The sequence below is a fragment of the Antedon bifida genome, chromosome 3 (assembly GCF_963402885.1).
Source record: "Antedon bifida chromosome 3, ecAntBifi1.1, whole genome shotgun sequence".
In the NCBI taxonomy this organism is placed as follows: Eukaryota; Metazoa; Echinodermata; class Crinoidea; order Comatulida; family Antedonidae; genus Antedon; species Antedon bifida.
The window spans coordinates 179798-202109 of NC_136228.1; the positions used below are offsets into that span (position 1 = coordinate 179798).

Here is a 22312-nt window from a genome sequence, read left to right on the forward strand (position 1 = left end):
CCACACAATCCTTCTCTGCAACACAACAACTCTGCTCCACTGGCTTCACACAATAGCTTCCTAAAACAAAAGAAAGGTTCAAATAGTGAAAACAAAAGGAAAAGTAAGAATGACTTGCAAAATATATACACAACTTTATGTCAAAATTCCCTCAATTATCCACATATCACCACCTTATCCTTCTCCACCAATCAGCAACTCACACACTAACTTAACCCTTATACCTCTCCTCCAATCAGCAAACACCACACAATCCTTCTCTGCAACACAACAACTCTGCTCCACTGGCTTCACACAATAGCTTCCTAAAACAAAAGAAAGGTTCAAATAGTGAAAACAAAAGGAAAAGTAAGAATGACTTGCAAAATATATACACAACTTTATGTCACTTGTGACATTTACTCCCCTCTAAAAGAATAATGTATCAACATTTTCTCCATACCGTGACGGGTCCTATTTACACTCGACTTAAATAATCAGCTCCTACATTTTCACTGCCTTTAATCGCCTCTATTCGGAACTTGTACGGTTGTAGAGCCAGGGCCCATCTCATAATTCGCCCATTGGACAATTTCGCTCTGTGCATAAACACAAGCGGCTGGAGATCAGTTTCCAACGTGAGGTTTCGTCCATATAAATAAGACTCAAATTTTCGTACACTCCATACAATGGCTAAGCATTCTTTTTCCATCACTGAATATGCTTTTTCTCGAGGAAGCAGTTTCTTACTAGCGTATGCCACGGGAAACTTCACGTCACCATACTGCTGCATTAGAACCGCTCCCACTCCATATTCGGACGCATCTGTTCTCAAAATAAAATCTTTGTTTAAATTAGGAAGGCATAAAATTGGAGTACTGTTTAATTTTTCCTTAAGTTTAACAAACGCACTTTCCTGGGCCTTCTCCCAACATATTCGGTTAGGTTCCCGATTCTTCGTTTTGTCGGTTAATGGACAAGCAATCACAGAGTAATTAGGAATGAACTTTCTATAGTAGTTGGTCATCCCAAAGAATGACCGGAGTTGTTTCTTTGTTTCTGGTTGTTTGGCTGACAAGATGCTTTGTATCTTCTCCACTCGAGGTTGAACATTTCCTTTCCCTACCACATGGCCAAGAAACTCGATTGTTTCATAACCAATGAAACATTTGCTTGGTCGAGCAGTTAGATTGGCCCTGCGGAGACGTCCAAACAATTCAGACAAACATTTCATATGTTGATCCCAAGAAGCTGTGTGAATTAGAATGTCATCAATATAATTAAGTGTATTATCCATTCCTTTGAGTAATTTTCTCATGATACGACTGAAAGTAGCCGGTGCATTGACTAAGCCGAACGGCATGACATTAAATTGAAACAAACCATCTGGTGTTAGAAAGGCTGTTAAAGGTTTTGACGCTTCATCCATGGAAACTTGCCAATACCCTTTACTTAAATCTATCTTAGTAAAATAATGATCATGGCCAACTTTGTGAACAGTTCCTCTTGGTCCGGAATCGGTTCGGCGTCAAAAACTGTAACCTGATTAAGTTTTCGAAAGTCCACGCAGAATCGATTTGACCCATCCGGTTTCTTTACCAATACTATTGGAGAGGCAAACGGTGCCCCTGAAGGCTCCACTACACCCAGATTTAACATCATATTTACCTCATCCTTAATGGTACCTCGCAACGCATGTGGAAGTGGATAGGGCTTGGAACGGATTGTATCATCAGTTTCCAGCTTAATTTCATGCTGCCCAAGTGTAGTCTTACCCGGTAAATCCGTCAGTACATCTTTGTAGTTTCCGATAAGTCGGTGCACCTCATGCTTTAGTGTATCATCCAGGCTTTCGTTGATGTGGATGTCGGCTGTTGTTTCTTTTGCTAGTAGAGGGTGGAGCTGTAAAAGATTCTCATTAGATAGATGATAATTTTGGTTATTTGTAAATGTTTCATTAGGTTCGCATTCAATAACAGCGGTGCTAGCTAATTCAAGGATACCAGAAGGCTCAGATACCCCTAAGGCAGCACTAATGTCTGCGGTTCGCTCATAATACTTTTTCAAGAGATTGGCGTGAAATATTTTGAATTTCCCGTTAAGGTCAATTTGGTAGTCTAGATACCCAAATTTCTTTACAACCTTAAAAGGACCTTTCCATTGAAGCAATAGTTTGTTTTTGTCTGTGGGTAATAAAAGTAGTACCTTATCCCCAACCTCAAATTCCCGGGACTTACTCTTTTTGTCATAATATTGTTTGTGTATTTCTGTAGTTTTAAGTGTTCTGAATGGTTTATCCATAGTGTTAGCTTGAGACCGGGTAACAACAGAACATCCTTGAAGATTTCGCTCTGTCCATGTGGGATCTGGATTTCCTGGTGCTCGTACTCCTGCAATATTACCTAATATCAAGTCATAAATAGGGGTATTCATACATAGTGCATACGTCTTTCCTGAAAAAAATGGAGTATTAACATGTATTAATGCAACCGGTAAGTTGCGGACCGTGCCATCAATCAGCACACAGGTTTTCTCCTTACCAGTAAGTTGTTCGGCTGATACAAGATCTTTCTTCACAACCACCCCACTACAGCCACTGTCACGAAGAACAGAGACGCAGCGTGACCCAACACAACCTGTATAAACGGGCATTTTACTAATTGAATTATTTAGAGCCGCTGTCATAATTGGAAGACAGTGCCCACATTGAAGAGTGACCTTATCACCATCATTATTGATACAACATTGATTTAAAAACTCTGACATTTTCGTAACCATACTGGCACCCACATCGGGAATTTCTTCTTTGGCTTTACATTCGTGTTGTTTTGTACATTTCTGGCAATCAGACCCTGTTTGTGGTGAAGTAGACAACCCAGCGCAACTGTTGGCGTCCTGTCTACAATTTCTGGCAATATGTCCTGTTTTTAAGCATCGGTAACATTTTGGAGGAGAGTTTGGCTTATGCATAGTTGAGGCTCTGCAATTTCTAGCTAGGTGACCTACACGATGACATATAAAACAAGTTGGACTACGGAAATTAGAAGGGCTTTGTGATGAGGATGTACTGGGAACATTATTAGAGGAGAGTTGAGGAGAATTTGGCTCTTTTTGTTTAAACTCTATTGGTTTACCAAATAATCCCCCACGAGCTTCCAAATATTGCTCCGCAATTTCAGCCATCGCTTGTATCGTTTTCGGTTGACGTTCCCTTAGGAACAGAGCTAGGTCCTTCCCACACCCATCGGTAAACTGCTCTCGCAGCAATAAATCTTTTAACCCCTGAAAGGTTTTTTCCCCCTCTGCTAGGTCAATCCACCTATCAAGATAATTGCTTATCCTCGCAGCAAATTGCGGGCCGCTTTCTCCGTATTCGGGCTTAGCTGTTCGTAACTTATGTCGAAATCCATCGGCGGTTAACTGAAACCGTTTTAGAAGAGCCAATTTCAACAGTTTGTAATCGTTAGCTTCAGCTGACGACAACCTGGAATAAACCTCGAGAGCCTTCCCAGTTAGTAGGGCACTTAAGTTAACCGGCCACTCAATTTCTTTCCACTCCTGACTAGTCGCATACCGTTCAAACCTTTTCAGATAGGCATCTAGGTCATCTGTTCGATCATGGAAAGGGGGTAATTTAGGTTTACTGGCCTTAACCCGTGACTCAGGATTGGGTAATACTCTACCACCCGGCCGTGCCCGATTCTTTTCTTGTTCTAATTGGATTTCTAACCTTCGCATTTCTATAAGATAGGCCTGATTCTCAGCTTCTTTCGCCCTTTCGTTTTCTCTCTCTTTTTCTTCACTCGCTCTTTTTCTCTCTGCTTCGTCCCTCTCTAGTACCTCTCTTCTCTCTCTCTCTTCCTTGTCTCTGTTTCGCTCCATTTCTTCTCTCTCTCTGTTTCTCTCTTCTCTCTCTAGTGCTCTCTCTTCTCTCTCTCTGGCAGCTTCCTCTCTCTTTTCCACAAACTCTCTTAATTCCACTCCATCTAACCCCAACGCTTTTCCTGCGTCAACAATTTTAGTGAGATCCATTTCTTAAGGAAAAAAAAAAAATATATATATATATAAGTATCCAATATAAGTATACAGTATGCCAATAATATGGCAAATAGACAATCCAAGAATCACGTACAATTGTTTCATCTACCAATGTTCACGCTAGGTTACAAAGTCTCCCGGACGAGCCCCCATAAATGTCACACAGCCGCAATTACGGCTCTTTCGGACATGTAATTGCTGGTAACCAACGGTGAACAACGGTAAACAGCCACAACTGTACACATATAAATGTAAAAAGTAAAATTTAATAATAATCTTTGACAACCAATTCTTTCTTTTATAATTCAAACCCCCAAAAAAAAAACCCACAAAAAAAACCCAACCAATTCTCAAACAATGATACCGTATTCCTATTCCCCACAAACTTTATGCAATTCCCCAAATTTCCCAATCCTTCCAAACCAATAATCAACAATCTTCTTATTTTTAAATAAATCCCCGAAACCCCCCTTTCAAATACAATAATATCACAAGATGAATAATTAAACAATAATAAATGTCCACAATATCGTTCCTTCTTGCCTTCTCTCCTACGCTGACACAAAACAAATTAGAAAGATAAAAGTTAAAACGATTCTGCAAATAAACAACTCCCACGCCTCTGCTCCCGTTCTGCTTGTATTATCAATTATAATTCTTCCTATTTTCTGACATATAAATAAATCAAATATAAAGTTAAAATGTTTCTTGATGTCGTTCTGCACTGCAATCCGCTCCCCGACCAATTATTTCTTTCTCCTTTTCCACGTAAAATAATATCAGTATCAATCCAGTTACTCTTCAGTATTTCCAAACAATTCTTTACATGCAACAACTTCTGCTGTTTCCAACAGTTATTTCTTCCGTCAATTTACATTCACAATTTAAATTAATCCTCAGTAATCTCAACAATTAACAGTTCTACATTTAAGTACAGCCTTATAGTATTACTTCCAACTCACAATTTATTAACTTCATGTATATCACTTTATTTCCTTTCTGCTTCAGCTCTATATCACCATAATTATCTCCAACTCACAATTTATTAACTTCATGTATATCTCTTTATTTCCTTTCTGCTTCAGCTCTATATCACCATAATTCAATTACTTCTTCTCCTGTACGTCTTAGTTTCTCATATCAATATTCACCTATCCCTTTCTGGCTTAACATAACATAGCCCTCCTTCTCTGTCTCCTCTCAATTTCCATCTACCTCAAAATTCCCTCAATTATCCACATATCACCACCTTATCCTTCTCCACCAATCAGCAACTCACACACTAACTTAACCCTTATACCTCTCCTCCAATCAGCAAACACCACACAATCCTTCTCTGCAACACAACAACTCTGCTCCACTGGCTTCACACAATAGCTTCCTAAAACAAAAGAAAGGTTCAAATAGTGAAAACAAAAGGAAAAGTAAGAATGACTTGCAAAATATATACACAACTTTATGTCACTTGTGACATTTAGTTAGCATAATCTCAAGTCCAAAGCATCTACTAAAAGTCAGTGTACTGTAGATATTTTTAATGTGAGTCAAGTTAGATTATCTTCTATATTTTCATAACTACTTTATTCACATCCTACAAACAGTACAATATGTAAAAAAGGAGCCAAAAAATAGCTTTCACTAATCGAGGATTGACCCCTGTCACAAAAAATAAGGGGTTAAATTAGTCAAAATGCATAAATTTTAATCTAAAAACAATAATTCAATAAGAAAGAAACAACAACTGTATAAAAGAAATAAAGTAAACAAGGGCTAATGTTTTTGTAAAAGTAAACATTTAACTTCATTTATGAATTTAAAGCTTTAAATTGTAGTACCTGTTTGGTCCAAAGAACTTTAGCTCTGTTTTTCATGTTTACTGCTTACAATGTGAAAAAATCACCAAAACAATACAAAGAGAAGCTTTTCAAATATATTTATTCAAGAAAATAGCACATTTCAAATTAAAAGCCTTTCTTCTTCATTATCTCAAATACACTGCAACCAGTGTATAAAAATATTATTTACACCACTTTTCTTTAATCTGACCTATGACCTATGCCGGGGATAGGTTGCACAACACCTACTAAAACAAATGCTCAAACCTTTTAAAAATGCATTCATAAATTTTACAGATAAATACAGAAAAATAAACCACGGATCTTCATTTACTATATTATCTATATTTTTACTAAGTATATACAGTGTATCATTTATTGCCATGGCAACACGCTTGCCAATGACCAATTACCTTCAATAATATTAATCTTATTTACATATTTTAAAGTTTATTTTTACTTTTGGTGAACACACACGTTATACCTATCATCAATATCGCAAAGAAAATTAATGTTTTAATTTCTATAACAACTCGAAAGATTACAATTACTGAATAGATAAAGAACATTAATAAATAATACAAATATTTAAGAATTTTACCAACTTCTACAATAACAATCCTGAGTAAGACGTCTTAAGCTCTGTCTACACTATCAAACTATTTTTAAAAAAAAAATATGATGTGCTCAAATATAGAAGTGATATGACATCATCATGTCCATATATGGACACATCACATTTGTTTGTTACATAAAGTTTGATAGTGTAGACAGAGCTTTACTGATCTTTAATAAATAAAATAAATAATTAAAGTAAAGAACATGAAAAATTATTGAAGTGAAATTGAAGATTAAATAGGATCAACATTAATAATGGTTTAAGTTGTTAAATTTAAGTGGAGTTGCTGCTTCTGTACAAGGTACAATTTATGATTGCAACATTTACACAGTGATTCAATGATGATAATAAATTACAGCAATTAAAATATGAACTTTATTTTCTTCATTGTATGTAAAGGAAATCTGTATATATTTATATTATTTTCAATTTAGTCTTGTAATAAATTGAATAGATTTAGCATTACAAATTGCTAAATTTCTTAAGAGAATTAAACATCCCATTAACATTATCAGCAACTCCAAACATTCCCTTTAAATTAACAGTAAATAATGAGTTAAATATTTATCATATTGCATTACAGGAAATCATAAGAATATGTAACAATAAATACTACCACTATTTAATTCAATCCCATTTGCTTCCTCAACACCATAAACATTGATATTAATAAGCAATTACTAAATCTACTGTTGTTGATGCAACATAATAATAAACCAAGGTGTTGGCATGTGTGTTTATCATTTTCAGCACACTTCCTACAGAGCAAACATTTATTGATGATAATTACACTGGCTTTCATGCAGAATTGTTTAGTAAACATTATAAGTTATAGGTTTGCAATACATAATGTGATTCTAAAAAAGAAGTCAGGTAAAGTTGAGAATGGTTTGATGTTTTGGTTGTTATGCTACAGCTGGTAGTAGACTACCTTTTTGGAAACACATGATGTATGGCAAAGCTAACTTTACTAAACTTAGAATTATTAAATGAATAGGCTAATAATAAAGCAAGGATTATACACGCAATGCAATCGAGTTGACCAATGACAAGCCACTGTTCAAATGATCCATCGCTTGTGATTGGTCAAATCACTTACGTTGCTATACACATCCTTGCGTTGCGTCCTAGTGGGAACCAAGCTTGGTCACATAGTGATATATCCAAGTAATGCCTTTAATCTAAACTGATTTATAGGTCCCTGGTTCCACCTTCCTGAACATACAGTAACCTGTACCAAAGATAGTTCATTATTTATTCACACAATTATTGCAACACAACTCATTAAAAGTACAGTATGCCAGATATAGTTAGATCATGGAGGTAAAAATAACTCCATAGTTAAATTGTGATTGTCTGATGTTATACCAGTACAGCCCTGGAGACTTAAATGTACAGCATTAAATACAATGAGAACAATGTATAATAAACACTCAATGTTGTTCAAATATGCAAGCTCTATTGAACTAATCTTGTCAGTTTCGACAAAAACAATTTTAGTGAAATTTGATTTTTCTGTTTTCAAATTTTTATAATTTCCTCCAAATAAAGTCTTTATACAATATGGAGACCATGCTATAGTCTGTGGTTGAAACTCCTTCACTAATCCATCTCTATTTTTTTTTATTAAATAGAAAATAAATAGTTCCATTATGTAATGTGCGTAAATCAGATTTTTTACACAGAATATGTTTTGTTTACTCAGGTAGTTCTACATCCAATCCACCGGTTGGATGTCCATTGGCCGTTTTGTCGAGGACAGTGTTAACAAATTCTGTTGTGTGTCCGGCAATGTTTGTGGCTGCAAAACAATTTATTATTAAATAGTATACAATTAAACTGTACTCATTAATATTCATAAGCCAATATGACACTTATTTTGTTTATACAGTTGTGCATTACCTAAACCATATCAAAGCAATATATCGCCCTCTTGGGCTCAATCATTGTTTTTCCATTAAATTGTTTATCAAAATTATGACAATGAGTTTGTTTACTCATTTAAATTTAATTATGGTTGGAATATTTCATGAGATCAAAGATCCTAAAGCTTTACACTATCAAACTAGTTTGACAAAAACAATGTGATGTGTCCAGATATGGTAGTGATATGACATCATCATGTCCATATATGGGCACATCACATTTGTTTGTCACATAAAGTTTGATAGTGTAGACAGAGCTTTACAAAAACAAGCAAAAGATAATAATGAATCATACCTAAGTTTTCATTTGTGAGTTGTTCCAACATTTTAGATAAAGAGAATGGATAATGAGATCCTTGCTGTTTAGTCCTCAGTGCTACTTCTTTCTTTATTTGTGATAACACATATGACAAGCTTTCTGTGAAGTAAAAGATATACACAATGTACTAATACTTGTAAGAACATTCTCAGGATAGATATCAGTAGTGGTATTTGAGGTGCAACAACATGTTATTGCTGATTGGCTTTGAAAATAGGCTGCAAACAACACTAATAAAACAACAATATAACTACAGCTCTGTCTACACTATGAAACTTTATGTGACAAAAAAATGTAATGTGGCCATATATGGACATGATGATGTCACATCACTACCATATTTGGGGATTTGACTACCATATTTGACCACATCACACTTGTCAAACTAGTTTGATAGTGTAAACAAAACTGAATTCCATCCACAGTGACTACAACCAGACTAATATGAATGCTATACATGTTAAGGAAGAATTTATCTTTATATATATAATATGCAAGCACTTGTAAAACCTGATGGCAGTATACAGGTTTGAGCAATTGTGACTTAGACAGGTGTCTGTAATGCCAATGGTATGCTGTCATTGTTATACCACATGTATGGTTACAAGTTGATTCTAAAAGTGGATGGTATCCCACAATGCAGTGTAACTTACCATGTTCCTTTTCTAGGCCATGTAGTTTGACCTTATTTGCCTCATGCTGTGCTTTCTTCTTTAGTCGGCATGCTCTGGAAAATGAGAAGACAATGAAATATTGTATGACACTGAATTAGTTCATCAGACTTAGCATCTGCTAATAAGATTCTACGTTTCTTTGTTCTTAATCATGTTTCAGTTGCAAAATATTAATGAAAATAATTAATAAATTCCTTTTATCATACAGTAGTGTAGTTAGTTGATTAGAAAAGCAGATACTATTTTTACTACAATACAGTTGACTCTCCCAATACTCTCTGAAAACTGGAAATTTTCCCAATACCAGACTTTTCTTGAGGTCCAAGTGTCCCAAATTTCTTTTTACCATTAAAAACACATTCTGAATACCAGACTTTCCAGAAAACTAGACATGTTTGACCAGCCACAGCTGTCCGGTATTGGGAGATTTGACTGTATATACTGTATATACTGTATATTCATATGGTTGATTATTTTGTAAATCAATTAATCCATAAATATAAATAACATGAGCCTATTATTAGCTTATTCCCTTTGAATCAGTGGCATATTGGCTATCGTTCACTGTAAACAAAAGGGCCCCAGTAGCATGAGCGTAATTACATATTAGGATATAGTATAATAGGAAAATACTAGGATATAGTATAATAGGAAAATACTAGGATATAGGATAATAGGAAAATACTAGGATATAGGATAATAGGAAAATACTAGGATATAGGATAATAGGAAAATACTAGGATATAGGATAATAGGAAAATACTAGGATAGGATAATAGGAAAATACTAGGATAGGATAATAGGAAAATACTAGGATATAGTATAATAGGAAAATACTAGGATATAGGATAATAGGAAAATACTAGGATAGGATATTAGGAAAATACTAGGATAGGATAATAGGAAAATACTAGGATAGGATAATAGGAAAATACTAGGATAGGATATTAGAAAAATACTAGGATAGGATAATAGGAAAATACTAGGATATAGGATAATAGGAAAATACTAGGATAGGATAATAGGAAAATACTAGGATATAGGATAATAGGAAAATACTAGGATAGGATAATAGGAAAATACTAGGATAGGATAATAGGAAAATACTAGGATATAGGATAATAGGAAAATACTAGGATAGGATAATAGGAAAATACTAGGATAGGATAATAGGAAAATACTAGGATAGGATAATAGGAAAATACTAGGATAGGATATTAGAAAAATACTAGGATAGGATAATAGGAAAATACTAGGATATAGGATAATAGGAAAATACTAGGATAGGATAATAGGAAAATACTAGGATAGGATAATAGGAAAATACTAGGATATAGTATAATAGGAAAATACTAGGATATAGGATAATAGGAAAATACTAGGATATAGGATAATAGGAAAATACTAGGATAGGATAATAGGAAAATACTAGGATATAGTATAATAGGAAAATACTAGGATAGGATAATAGGAAAATACTAGGATAGGATAATAGGAAAATACTAGGATAGGATAATAGGAAAATACTAGGATAGGATAATAGGAAAATACTAGGATAGGATAATAGGAAAATACTAGGATAGGATAATAGGAAAATACTAGGATAGGATAATAGGAAAATACTAGGATATAGGATAATAGGAAAATACTAGGATAGGATAATAGGAAAATACTAGGATATAGGATAATAGGAAAATACTAGGATAGGATATTAGAAAAATACTAGGATATAGGATAATAGGAAAATACTAGGATATAGGATAATAGGAAAATACTAGGATAGGATATTAGGAAAATACTAGGATAGGATAATAGGAAAATACTAGGATATAGGATAATAGGAAAATACTAGGATATAGGATATTAGGAAAATACTAGGATAGGATATTAGGAAAATACTAGGATAGGATAATAGGAAAATACTAGGATATAGGATAATAGGAAAATACTAGGATATAGGATAATAGGAAAATACTAGGATAGGATATTAGGAAAATACTAGGATAGGATAATAGGAAAATACTAGGATATAGGATAATAGGAAAATACTAGGATAGGATAATAGGAAAATACTAGGATAGGATAATAGGAAAATACTAGGATATAGGATAATAGGAAAATACTAGGATAGGATAATAGGAAAATACTAGGATAGGATAATAGGAAAATACTAGGATATAGTATAATAGGAAAATACTAGGATATAGGATAATAGGAAAATACTAGGATATAGGATAATAGGAAAATACTAGGATAGGATAATAGGAAAATACTAGGATATGATAATAGGAAAATACTAGGATATAGGATAATAGGAAAATACTAGGATAGGATAATAGGAAAATACTAGGATATAGGATAATAGGAAAATACTAGGATAGGATAATAGGAAAATACTAGGATATAGGATAATAGGAAAATACTAGGATAGGATATTAGAAAAATACTAGGATATAGGATAATAGGAAAATACTAGGATATAGGATAATAGGAAAATACTAGGATAGGATATTAGGAAAATACTAGGATAGGATAATAGGAAAATACTAGGATATAGGATATTAGGAAAATACTAGGATAGGATATTAGGAAAATACTAGGATAGGATAATAGGAAAATACTAGGATATAGGATAATAGGAAAATACTAGGATATAGGATAATAGGAAAATACTAGGATAGGATATTAGGAAAATACTAGGATAGGATAATAGGAAAATACTAGGATATAGGATAATAGGAAAATACTAGGATAGGATATTAGAAAAATACTAGGATATAGGATAATACTAGGATATAGGAAAATACTAGGATAGGATATTAGAAAAATACTAGGATATAGGATAATAGGAAAATACTAGGATAGGATAATAGGAAAATACTAGGATATAGGATAATAGGAAAATACTAGGATAGGATATTAGAAAAATACTAGGATATAGGATAATACTAGGATATAGGAAAATACTATAAGATATAGGATAATAGGAAAATACTAGGATAATAGGAAAATATTAGGATATAGGATAATACTAGGATATATGGAAATACTGTAGGATAGGATAAAAGGAAAATACTAGGATATAGGATAATAGAATATTTCTATTTCAATAATATAGAAGTAATGGTGATCATGTAGAGAGTGTAAGCAATGGTGGTCATGTAGAGAGTGTACGATACATCAAATGCTTATCCTTGAGTATGATCATAATAGAAATTATGCAGTAAAGGAGGATTGATTGAAATTATGAATATTAATGAGGTAGAATGATTGACAGGTAAGTAATAAACCCCAAGAGAAAGACATTGAACTAATTCTTGGAATGTACAGCGAGTACGCTATGCATTATTAACCAAATCAATCAACATAAATTGAATTTATCCTACAAATTGTCTTATTTCACAAATTCATTACTCGTACAATGCCGGAATAAAACAACAACATGAATATAAAAATATTAATTATTATTAATGTTTAATAACATACCTACTTACATTGTATACAATATTTATAGAGACAAATTTATTTCTCTATCGTAATATGAAGCGCTTTAGTGAATTTCAATTTTGGTTGAATTTCAGTCTTTCTTTCGGTACAAGTTTTATTTCTATCATAATCTTATTACTTAAAAACATTTTCAACAAAAAACAAAAACAACAATAATTTGCAATAATATTAAAGTATTCTGATTTGGCTTACTTTGCTGAATTGTATACAATAAAAACTTTGCAAAGTAAAACATTACTTTTGTTATTATAATGACTATACTTTAGCTCTGTCTACACTACCAAACTAGTTTGACAAAAAAGTGTGATGTGCCCAAATATGCTAGTGATATGCCCAAATATGGTAGTGATATGACATCATCATGTCCATATATGGGCACATCACATTTTTTTGTCACATAAAGTTTGATAGTGTAGACAATTAGGCCTTAGTGATTATGAATATCAACAATTTTCTACCTTGAAGCAAGCTTGTTTTTCTCTTTTCTTGATTTTGTTCGTGAATTTGGTGGTAGTCTGTGCAGTGGCAACATATCAGCTATCACTTTATTCAATTTGCAAAGTTCTTTACCAATCTGTAGTAAACGCTTTGGGTTTGGCGTCCAATCATCATAGTCACCTCGGCGTGATCGAAGAGCTTTTGGAGTTGGTCCAATGATACTGGAAATTCCTGAATTTTTATCAAAAAAATATATTTTACATACAAAGGCACAGCACAGCTGTCGTGAGTCTCCACAGCACAATCTGACTTTGTAACTTTACAAAGTCACTAGTCAATACAATCTAACAACAACACTATAGAATGCAATTCAACCTTGTAAATTAAATAGCTTGTAATCCCAAAGATAATAAAGTCCAGTTTTTGAAAATGTATTCTTATCAAAATTATAGAATCAAGACCTATCCTATACATACACAAACATCTGCAGTACTTTGCTATGGCAAGGTTTAGACAGTATAAATACAAAGAAATTCACCAAGATCAGATAGAACCAAGACTTATTTATCTACTTGTCCACATCATGCACATGTACTTGCTATGCCATGATTGGGACAGTACGTATGCAAACGAACGATTAGAAACTCACCTTCAAGACCTCTAACTACCTGCTTGTCCACATCATGCAAAAACGCATGTACTTGCTACATGGTTTAGACAGTGTATATTTGTAAAAAACTCACCTAGATCAGATACTGTAGAATCAAAACCTCACTACCCGCTTGTCCACACCAATTTGCTATGACATGGTTAGGACATGTGTGTATACAATGATATGAGTAAAAACTCACCTAGATCAGATATATCGCTTGCATCATCAGCCATCTCATCGTCACTTACATCATGATCTTCTCTCTCGCTCCCTAATCCCTCATCGTGAGAATCAAGATCATCTTCATCATCTTCTTCTTCTTCCTCCTCCTGTAAACATTTTAGTAGGTTTAGAAAATAAAAAATTAAACAAATAATTAATTGATATTGAAATAAATTTGTATGTTATTGTTAACCATCTTGTAATTGGCGAATTCTGTTTTGCTGTTGGTTTGGGTTTTGAAACAAAATGAAAAACAAAATGAAAATTAACTTGAAAATAGATTAAACTAACTATAAAAAATCATGACAAATTATGTTGCTTGTGCAATGAATTGAATCAAATCAATTTATTATATTCCAGCTACTATCATCAAATTTATCATTATGCCATTTCAGCAACTGCCATCCAGGTGCCAACGTCACCTGCAATATTCAGCAGAAATTTAATCTAGTATTTACAGGAAATTGATCATTCAAGATAATTAATATTTTGTTCTTAACCACTTTGACATTTCAATGATTGATTGAATTATAGATGGATTTATTATTTAATGAAGCTGATCTTTTGACTTGTATTTTTAAATGTGTGGTATATCAACATCAATACCACATCCTGAACAGTCTTCTGGGATTTTTGGCAGTTCAATAATTGTTATTGTCATATTTATACTGCATTTGAACTTAAAATATTAAGTATCACATTTACAAAATGCCAATTTTATATAGAGAAGGAGCAGTTATTAATATCAAGATAATGTAAAAGAATCATGGATGTACAGTGACAAAGGTATACAAAAATTAGCCCCTTTAAACTAACTAACCAAATATGGTAGTGATGCTCAAATATGTCCATATATGGGCACATCACATTTTTTGTCACATAAATTTTAAATGTAAATATGTATATGTTTGTATTGATGTAGTATGATTAAGCAGATATTAGCCCTTGGTGGCATTTGCAGCAATAAAGACATTGAATTGAATAGTGTAGACAGAGCTTGACATAACATGACATAAAATACAATAACATTAACAATGTCGACGCACCAAACCCAAACTAACCTCAATGAGTTGCATTTGACTTGACGCTGCTTTCCGTAGACTAGGTGACATTCTTTCTTTCGACTTCCTTGGTTCATCCTTTCTCCCTGTCACTTCACTTATTTTCCTTTTTTCTCCTTTTATTGTCTTTCCAAAATTGCCATGATTTTTTGAAGAACGTATCATAAATAAATTAGTATACTCTATTGGGCTTTTTGCTCTTACAGAATGTACGTCATTGGGAGATTTTACTGGCAGGCTGTTTTTTGCAAGAACTAAAGAATTGTCTTTTTTGTCTAATTTGCTTCTTACAGAAGGGAGACATGTAGAAGAAGTGTCATGACTTTTGAGGTCATCATCTATTGCAGTGTTTGTAAAAGTTGAATTGAAAACATGCCTAGAGGGTCCCTGAGGCCAAGAGTAAGATTGCATGTTTGATTGGAGGGTTTGTTGAGATAGGACTTTGGACAATACTGGGATACTAACAGAACTTTGCTTATTAGCTTGTGAAAACGACGATTGGTGCGACAAATCAAACCCTTGCGAATCCTCCATGTTTAATTCTGCGAGGGTCGGGTCGTGTGCAAAATCATCCACCTGATGTTGCAGAGGACTGCTCATGTCATCAAGACCGTAAAAATCACTTTCGTAAGAACCCCAAGGAGATTCTCTTCCGTCTTTAAAACTGCATAAACTTTCGTTAAAACTTCCGCACAAACTGTCCGTGAAACTGCCACAAACACTCTCGTCCAACGACCCACTGCAGATGGACAAATCATTAAAGAACCTATCATTCAGACCCTCTCCACTTGGACTGGTAGCCATAATGCTGGGTGGCCTGTGACGGGTTTTGTTAGCTTGTTTACTTCCTGTAGGAATCGGTTTACCAAACGATACGCTGTGAGGCTCCTCTAGGTCACAAGTGAACATAGAAGGCGGACTAGCAGGCAAGTATATACAGTTTGGAGACTGGAGAGATTGGTCTTGGTTTGGTACACACGACACCCCGGACACCAAATCACTATATGAGTACAAATCCATTACCGGCTATGGAAGAAATAAGAATAACTAAATGTAAACATTAACAACAACCTAGAATATGTCAATCCTACTTATTATTTCCTCATTAAAGATATATTGTCCCATAAAAATGTTTTTTTAATATGCCATTTTAATGTCACATAATAGATATTCACTTTGACCAAAAACTGGCTTAAAAAAAAGATATGAAAAAAATGTAATACAACGCAAACAAAAATACTGTCAGGGTTATTTTTCTACGGAAATGAATTTAACTACACTACAAAAAAACTATAAAATGGCCTATTCAAAGTCTGATTTTATTAATCTTCAATTCTCATGTTTTTGGGGGACAATACATCTAATTTGGCAAGATATGAATCATGTTATCAAATCTAAAAATTTGTTATGTTATTATTATTATCAGACATATGCCTTATCATGGTGGGATTTTTACAAATGTACAGTAATAGCATTCCAATTTCCATTGCCAAACATGGGAGCTAGCTGTCAAATTTTAAAGTTTAATATAATACACAATATTTACAAATTAGTAATCATTCTTTACTTTTAAATCTCAATGTTTAAAGAACTTTCTTTATAAAACAGTATATTATTTAGTATCACAAAATAGTAGCACCAGACTGCCTGGATGTTATGTAACATGGGAAATACAGTAGTTGTTTCTAGTTATGAAACCCACCAAACCCATTAACAGGTTTAAAGTACAGTGCCATAATACAACTTAATGACTTTTCACTGATAAATACAGAACAAAAATAGCAACAGATATCGAATCATACATCATGCGATTGTCAACGGCAGTGACATTGTGTTCATTGAACCGTATAATGATTGTATGCATTAATTAATATTTATCTATTAAGCTTTGTCTACACTTGACAACAAAAGTATGATGTGGCCAAATATGGTAGTGATATGCACAAATATGGTAGTGATATGACATTGACATTATCATGCCCGTACAGATGGGCACATCACATTTTTGTCACATACATTTTGATAGTGTAGACAGAGCTTAAAATGAATGCTACAGTACTGTACTTATATAAATAAAAAAATATAATTAGCAGCTGTTTACTGTTTACTGTTAAATATTTATTTTCTTTTTTTAGGGCACACTAGTTGTAAAACCTGTTTTGCTTGTTTTGTGGTTGTCCCTGTTTCATTTCTTTGTTTTACAATGTTACAATTTTGCTTTTGTGTGTCGTGCTTGAAATAAAATAAAATCAATATCAATAATTGATACTCACATTAGTTTGCAAATGATTTAACGATGAATGGAAAGATGTTCCACCACCATCTCTATTGAACGACCTTCTTGTCTTATGATGAAAAGTTTTGCATGATGTTCTAAACCTGGTTGCTTGATTGCTAAATGCACGCTCCGTTGCCCCTGGTAGGTACGGATTTGGAAGGGTTCGACTGATTTGAGATGACACTGGTTTTGTTTCAGATGGAGCGTTGCTGGAATACTTTGTTAAGCAGCCCTCATAGACCTTGATGTTCTGCCGTTCTGACCTTTGGCCTGTTTCCGCCGGAGGCCTATAAAAGGCCGGTATGTTCTGTGAAATGACTAGTTTATCCACTTCTTCAGATTGTGTTGATATTGTTATATAGAATTTTGTTGATTCACACCTGAAAGAAGAGAGAGAATATAAATACTGTACTTTACATAAATACCTTTTACATACTTTTATGCCTTTTTTTCTCTTTTATGAAGACTCGCCTCTAAATAATATTAAAATGTGAATTCATCATGGGATGGTTGTTTTTTAGCTCTAACATAATATTAAATTAGAGTAATTATTTTGTATTAATTAATAATAAATAATGTTATATCATGGAGGCTGGAGCTAGCTCCATGGTTATATATGTTTTTAAAATACTGATTCTAAACAAGTATTATTATGGATACTCCTACCTCCTAGCTATATACTTGATCCTACAGTACCTACAAAAATACCCTATATCCCTACCCTGAAATCATAGAGATATTAACTATATAAAATCCCTGTCTTCCTGAAACGAAAGCCTTTGTTTACATCAGTCAGCTGGTAAAGTGTTTTGACCCAGCTACAGAGTGTTTTGTACATGTGCATTGAAGCATGAAAACAATTATTATTCATCTCTGTTGACCTGACCTGCAAAGTGAGCACAGCCCAACCCAGGGTTCTTGCTCAACAACCATTGTATGGAAATGAAAATAATTGCTAGCACAGGGATTGCACAATGTTTTGCTATAATCCAACAGGTTCATGTTTTCCACTGTACTATTAGAAGAAATATTTCATCTTCTGTTGAAATGTATTTAAATTGTAGTAAAAATATATGTACAAAACATTATTAATGTATTAATTTGCTTATAAAAATTTATTATTGATGATTTGATGACTCATGTTTCTTTATTTAAAAAAAAAAAAAAAAATAATATTATTATAATCTGTATATTAGTATTACTTTCTTAATTAATAAATAGTGTTCACCCTTGAGTAATAAGCATACAAATTGCATGTCATGTCAAAGCCAAAAATTCTGTTTTTGTGTTTGGGTCTGATTTTTATTCTGTTCTTTTTTATTATTTTATATGAATCTTGTTGTTTTGCAACCTGTAATTTCTTCTTTTGGAGATAATAAAGTATTTCCTATGTCTATGTATTAATAATAGTAATTAATAATATAATTAAACGGACCAGGCTAAAAGAATTATTAATTGCTATTATGTGTGGTAGACGTGGTCTTTCTTGGGTTTTGCTATATAGTACAGCAGTATTGATATACATGTATCCATTTTTGATTGCTAACAGTAGACTACAGTGTGCAGTATAGTTTCCTCTCATACAAAACAATAACAAACATGTCCTTGACCTTTTAGCTGATACAAACTCTCAACCTTTTTCACAAAATGGATTAACATTTGTCAATTTCAAAATATACCTTGTGTTCATCATGTTTGTAAAATATTCTTCAGTTTCATTAGATTCGATAGTAATGTTATTCCTGTACCTTACTACAACATTATTAATGTTAAATTGATTACTATGGCAACTTTAATCAATCTTATATTTTATTCAGCAAAGGTATAGAAAAGATCCCTATGCTAATTTAATTATGGGAAACAAAACTAAAATATAATTTATCTAAATTATAAATGACAAAGTAGATTTAGTAGCCTATAAATGTGATCACTATCTCTGAATTATCAATTATTCAATCATCTTTTAAAGCAAGACAATTATTGCTAATTAAAAAAAACAAACAAGCCTTCCTTTTATTCTATAAATATGAATGTTTAGTACAAAAGAGATTACATTTTTTTTTCTACAGTACCACAAAGTAAAAAGGTTAAACCAGGCAACCTACCTTCAGTAGGTTCATAACTAAAAAGTATTTAATTATGAATCATTAAAAACGAATGGCTGTTCCATCAATCATATTATTTCCCTTCCCCAAGTATCTACCCTACCAAGTATGGGAACCAAATGAGTACAGGAATACATTCATTTGATTTTCTAACAGATTTTGTATTTTTATACAGTACTTTCAAAATGAGCCTTTGTGTGATTTTCATCAAACTAAACCGAAAATCTCAAATATATACTTACAGAGCGTTGGCAGTGAGTATCACAACATGAACCTGTCAGATAGTAGGCATACAGTATGTTTTCATTTTAGCAATTGTTGTGGGAATGACATTGCAAATTATGTCAGCTGAGTACAGCATGACTTGTATAGAAGAAGCAAAGTTGTTTTCAGGCTTCATTCAAAATAAAATCTTTAAACAGGATTGTTTTATGAAAAAGCAGAAAAGGCAAATTTCGTAGAAATCATATTTTCAAATTTATGACTCACCTTTTTGCTGGTTTGTTCTACAATTTGGCATCCTAGACATATTATAATTAAATTACTTGATTCTAAATATTTTAAATTTGGTTTTAAACATCCTTATTGAGTCACTGTCAAGTACAATTTTACTAAACAAATTTTGTTTACTTTATTTCCAAGACTAAAGTGAAAGTAGGTCTGAAAGAAGTACTCTCAAATGTAAGACTTAATAAATATATAAATATTCTCAGGATCATACCACAATAATAATAGATACAAAGCATAAACTACAGGGTTTAAAACTTCAAATAAGGAGAGGCAAGCCATGATTCAACATTTCGATCTTTATTTGATTATCATTATAATAAAGATCGAAACGTTGAATCATGACATGCCTCTTGTTATTTGGAGTAAGTTTTATACTATGTTATTATTTAAACATAATCAGTGCATCTATTGGCTAATGTTGTGCACCATTCATTTAATTACAGTAGTGGGTGTTGTAATGATTCTGTATCAGCAGATTGTTTCCTCCCACCAGCTGTTTGAAGTGAGAAACGGGTCAACCTGTCAAAAGCATATGTTTTCAGAAATACAAATTTTAATAATCCCAAAATTCATTAGATATATATTATTACAGTGTAGGCCACTAACACACAAAATATGGAAAATGGTATATTTATTATGGCTAGATATATATAATATTGGTGATTATGGTTATAGTATACTACTAGGCCTGGGCCCAAAACATAGTAATTTACGAAGAAATTGCATTCTTACTAACTAATGAAAATAATGCCACATAATTATAATGAAGATTAGGTGTAGACTTCTTTAATCTTTTAAATTAAACAAAAAAAAAACGGATAGAATCAAATTTATTATTTTTTAAATTTGTCTGTGATGAAAAAATGGTTATATAATAATTATTACAAAAACAAGATTCAGATCATTTTGGAATTTACTTGGCTATTTGAATAAGTCTAACTTGAAGTTGTTGTCTAGGGCTGGCTAGGCCTGATAGTCTAAACCATTGGCAGTCTCAACTGCTGTACAGCAGCCTTTGTTTGTGTTTTTATACGACAGCTCAACCACCTTTTCACGGCCTCGATCGAATGACACAGCACTACATTTTATAATCTTTCTTTGCCTTGTTATTACTGATATTCTTACCTTTAATTTCGACAATTTCCAGTCTCAGAACAATATTAAATAAATCCTCAATGTACTACAGTTGTTATAATTAAATTCACGACAAATATTAAATAAGATCTTTTCCTCGGAACAAAACAGTGGAATTTCCCCTAAAATATTATTTTTTCTTCGGAGGAGGAGGATTTGTTATGGTCCTGTCAGTGATATCTCGATAAATATGCTAATGAGGCAAAATTAGCATATGGCCAATCAAATGTCATCATTTTGGGGGCTCGTCCCTACGAACCGCCTTGATTGATTGCTTACGGTTACGAGAATTTACAAAAAATCATTGAAATTAATGACAAAACTAACAGTAATTTCTATAGCTAAATGTTAAAACATATATCTAATATGTATAATATAACTTTATATCAAGTAATTTAACAGTAATGCAATAACAAAACCAAATTGAAGTTCCTAGTTTTGTTATAATTCTCTGAATTATATAATTTTCTCAGTAGTGTCTAAGTCCAGCCCGTCTTTTCCAGTCAAAGCAGGATTGTTGCGTCATTGGTCACGAGTTACCACGTGACATTCTTATTTTTAGCTCCAACGTCTATGTATCCAAGAGTAACAAGAACGTACTTAATAATAATCAGTCAATTTCTTTCTTAAATATTCAAATAAAATAAGTAAATGCATTATAAAAACAGATTTTACACATCTGAAATTTTATCTAACACATCTAAATGAATTTTATAATTTAATAACGACATTTGAAACAATCTCTAGAACGTTCAAATGGCGAACATTGCATCATCGACTGACAAGTCACGTTTCAATGTTTTGGTAACGGGCGTTGACCTTTGTATGTCCTTGACGATATTCTACATGGCGGGGCCGGTTATAGGGTTTAGCAATGCAGTTTATTTATAAAGTGCAATAATATATTATTCCGAGAAAACCATTTATGTATAAAAATAATAAATTATTCTACATATTATATTAATTATTAAGTAATAATATTATGAGGCATAGAACTTATTTGTTTATTAATGCTG

The 22312-nt window shown here is 32.8% G+C and overlaps 2 protein-coding genes across 4 annotated transcripts; both read right to left on the bottom strand.

The window, feature by feature from the left end:
- Nucleotides 1–1437: 1437 nt before the first annotated feature.
- LOC144837322 (uncharacterized) lies at nucleotides 1438–4011 on the bottom strand. Its single transcript, XM_078692373.1, has one exon. The coding sequence runs from the start codon at nucleotides 4009–4011 to the stop codon at nucleotides 1438–1440; it is 2574 nt and encodes an 857-aa protein (XP_078548499.1).
- A 1920-nt stretch (nucleotides 4012–5931) lies between these two features.
- LOC144837106 (uncharacterized) lies at nucleotides 5932–21895 on the bottom strand. Of its 3 annotated transcripts, none has more exons than XM_078692109.1 (8): nucleotides 21288–21893; nucleotides 17543–17927; nucleotides 15270–16295; nucleotides 14186–14312; nucleotides 13355–13565; nucleotides 9369–9442; nucleotides 8692–8814; nucleotides 5932–8272 (listed from the first exon to the last, which is right to left on the bottom strand). In XM_078692109.1, exons 3-8 carry the CDS (start codon nucleotides 16287–16289, stop codon nucleotides 8169–8171), a joined length of 1659 nt encoding a protein of 552 aa, XP_078548235.1. In that variant the 5' UTR covers nucleotides 16290–16295; nucleotides 17543–17927; nucleotides 21288–21893; the 3' UTR covers nucleotides 5932–8168. The 3 variants fall into 3 exon arrangements, with proteins under 3 accessions (XP_078548235.1, XP_078548234.1, XP_078548236.1); XM_078692108.1 differs by having other exon boundaries at nucleotides 14186–14315; XM_078692110.1 differs by lacking the exon at nucleotides 5932–8272 and adding an exon at nucleotides 8463–8515 and having other exon boundaries at nucleotides 8660–8814; nucleotides 14186–14315; nucleotides 21288–21895.
- Between the last annotated feature and the right edge of the window lie 417 nt (nucleotides 21896–22312).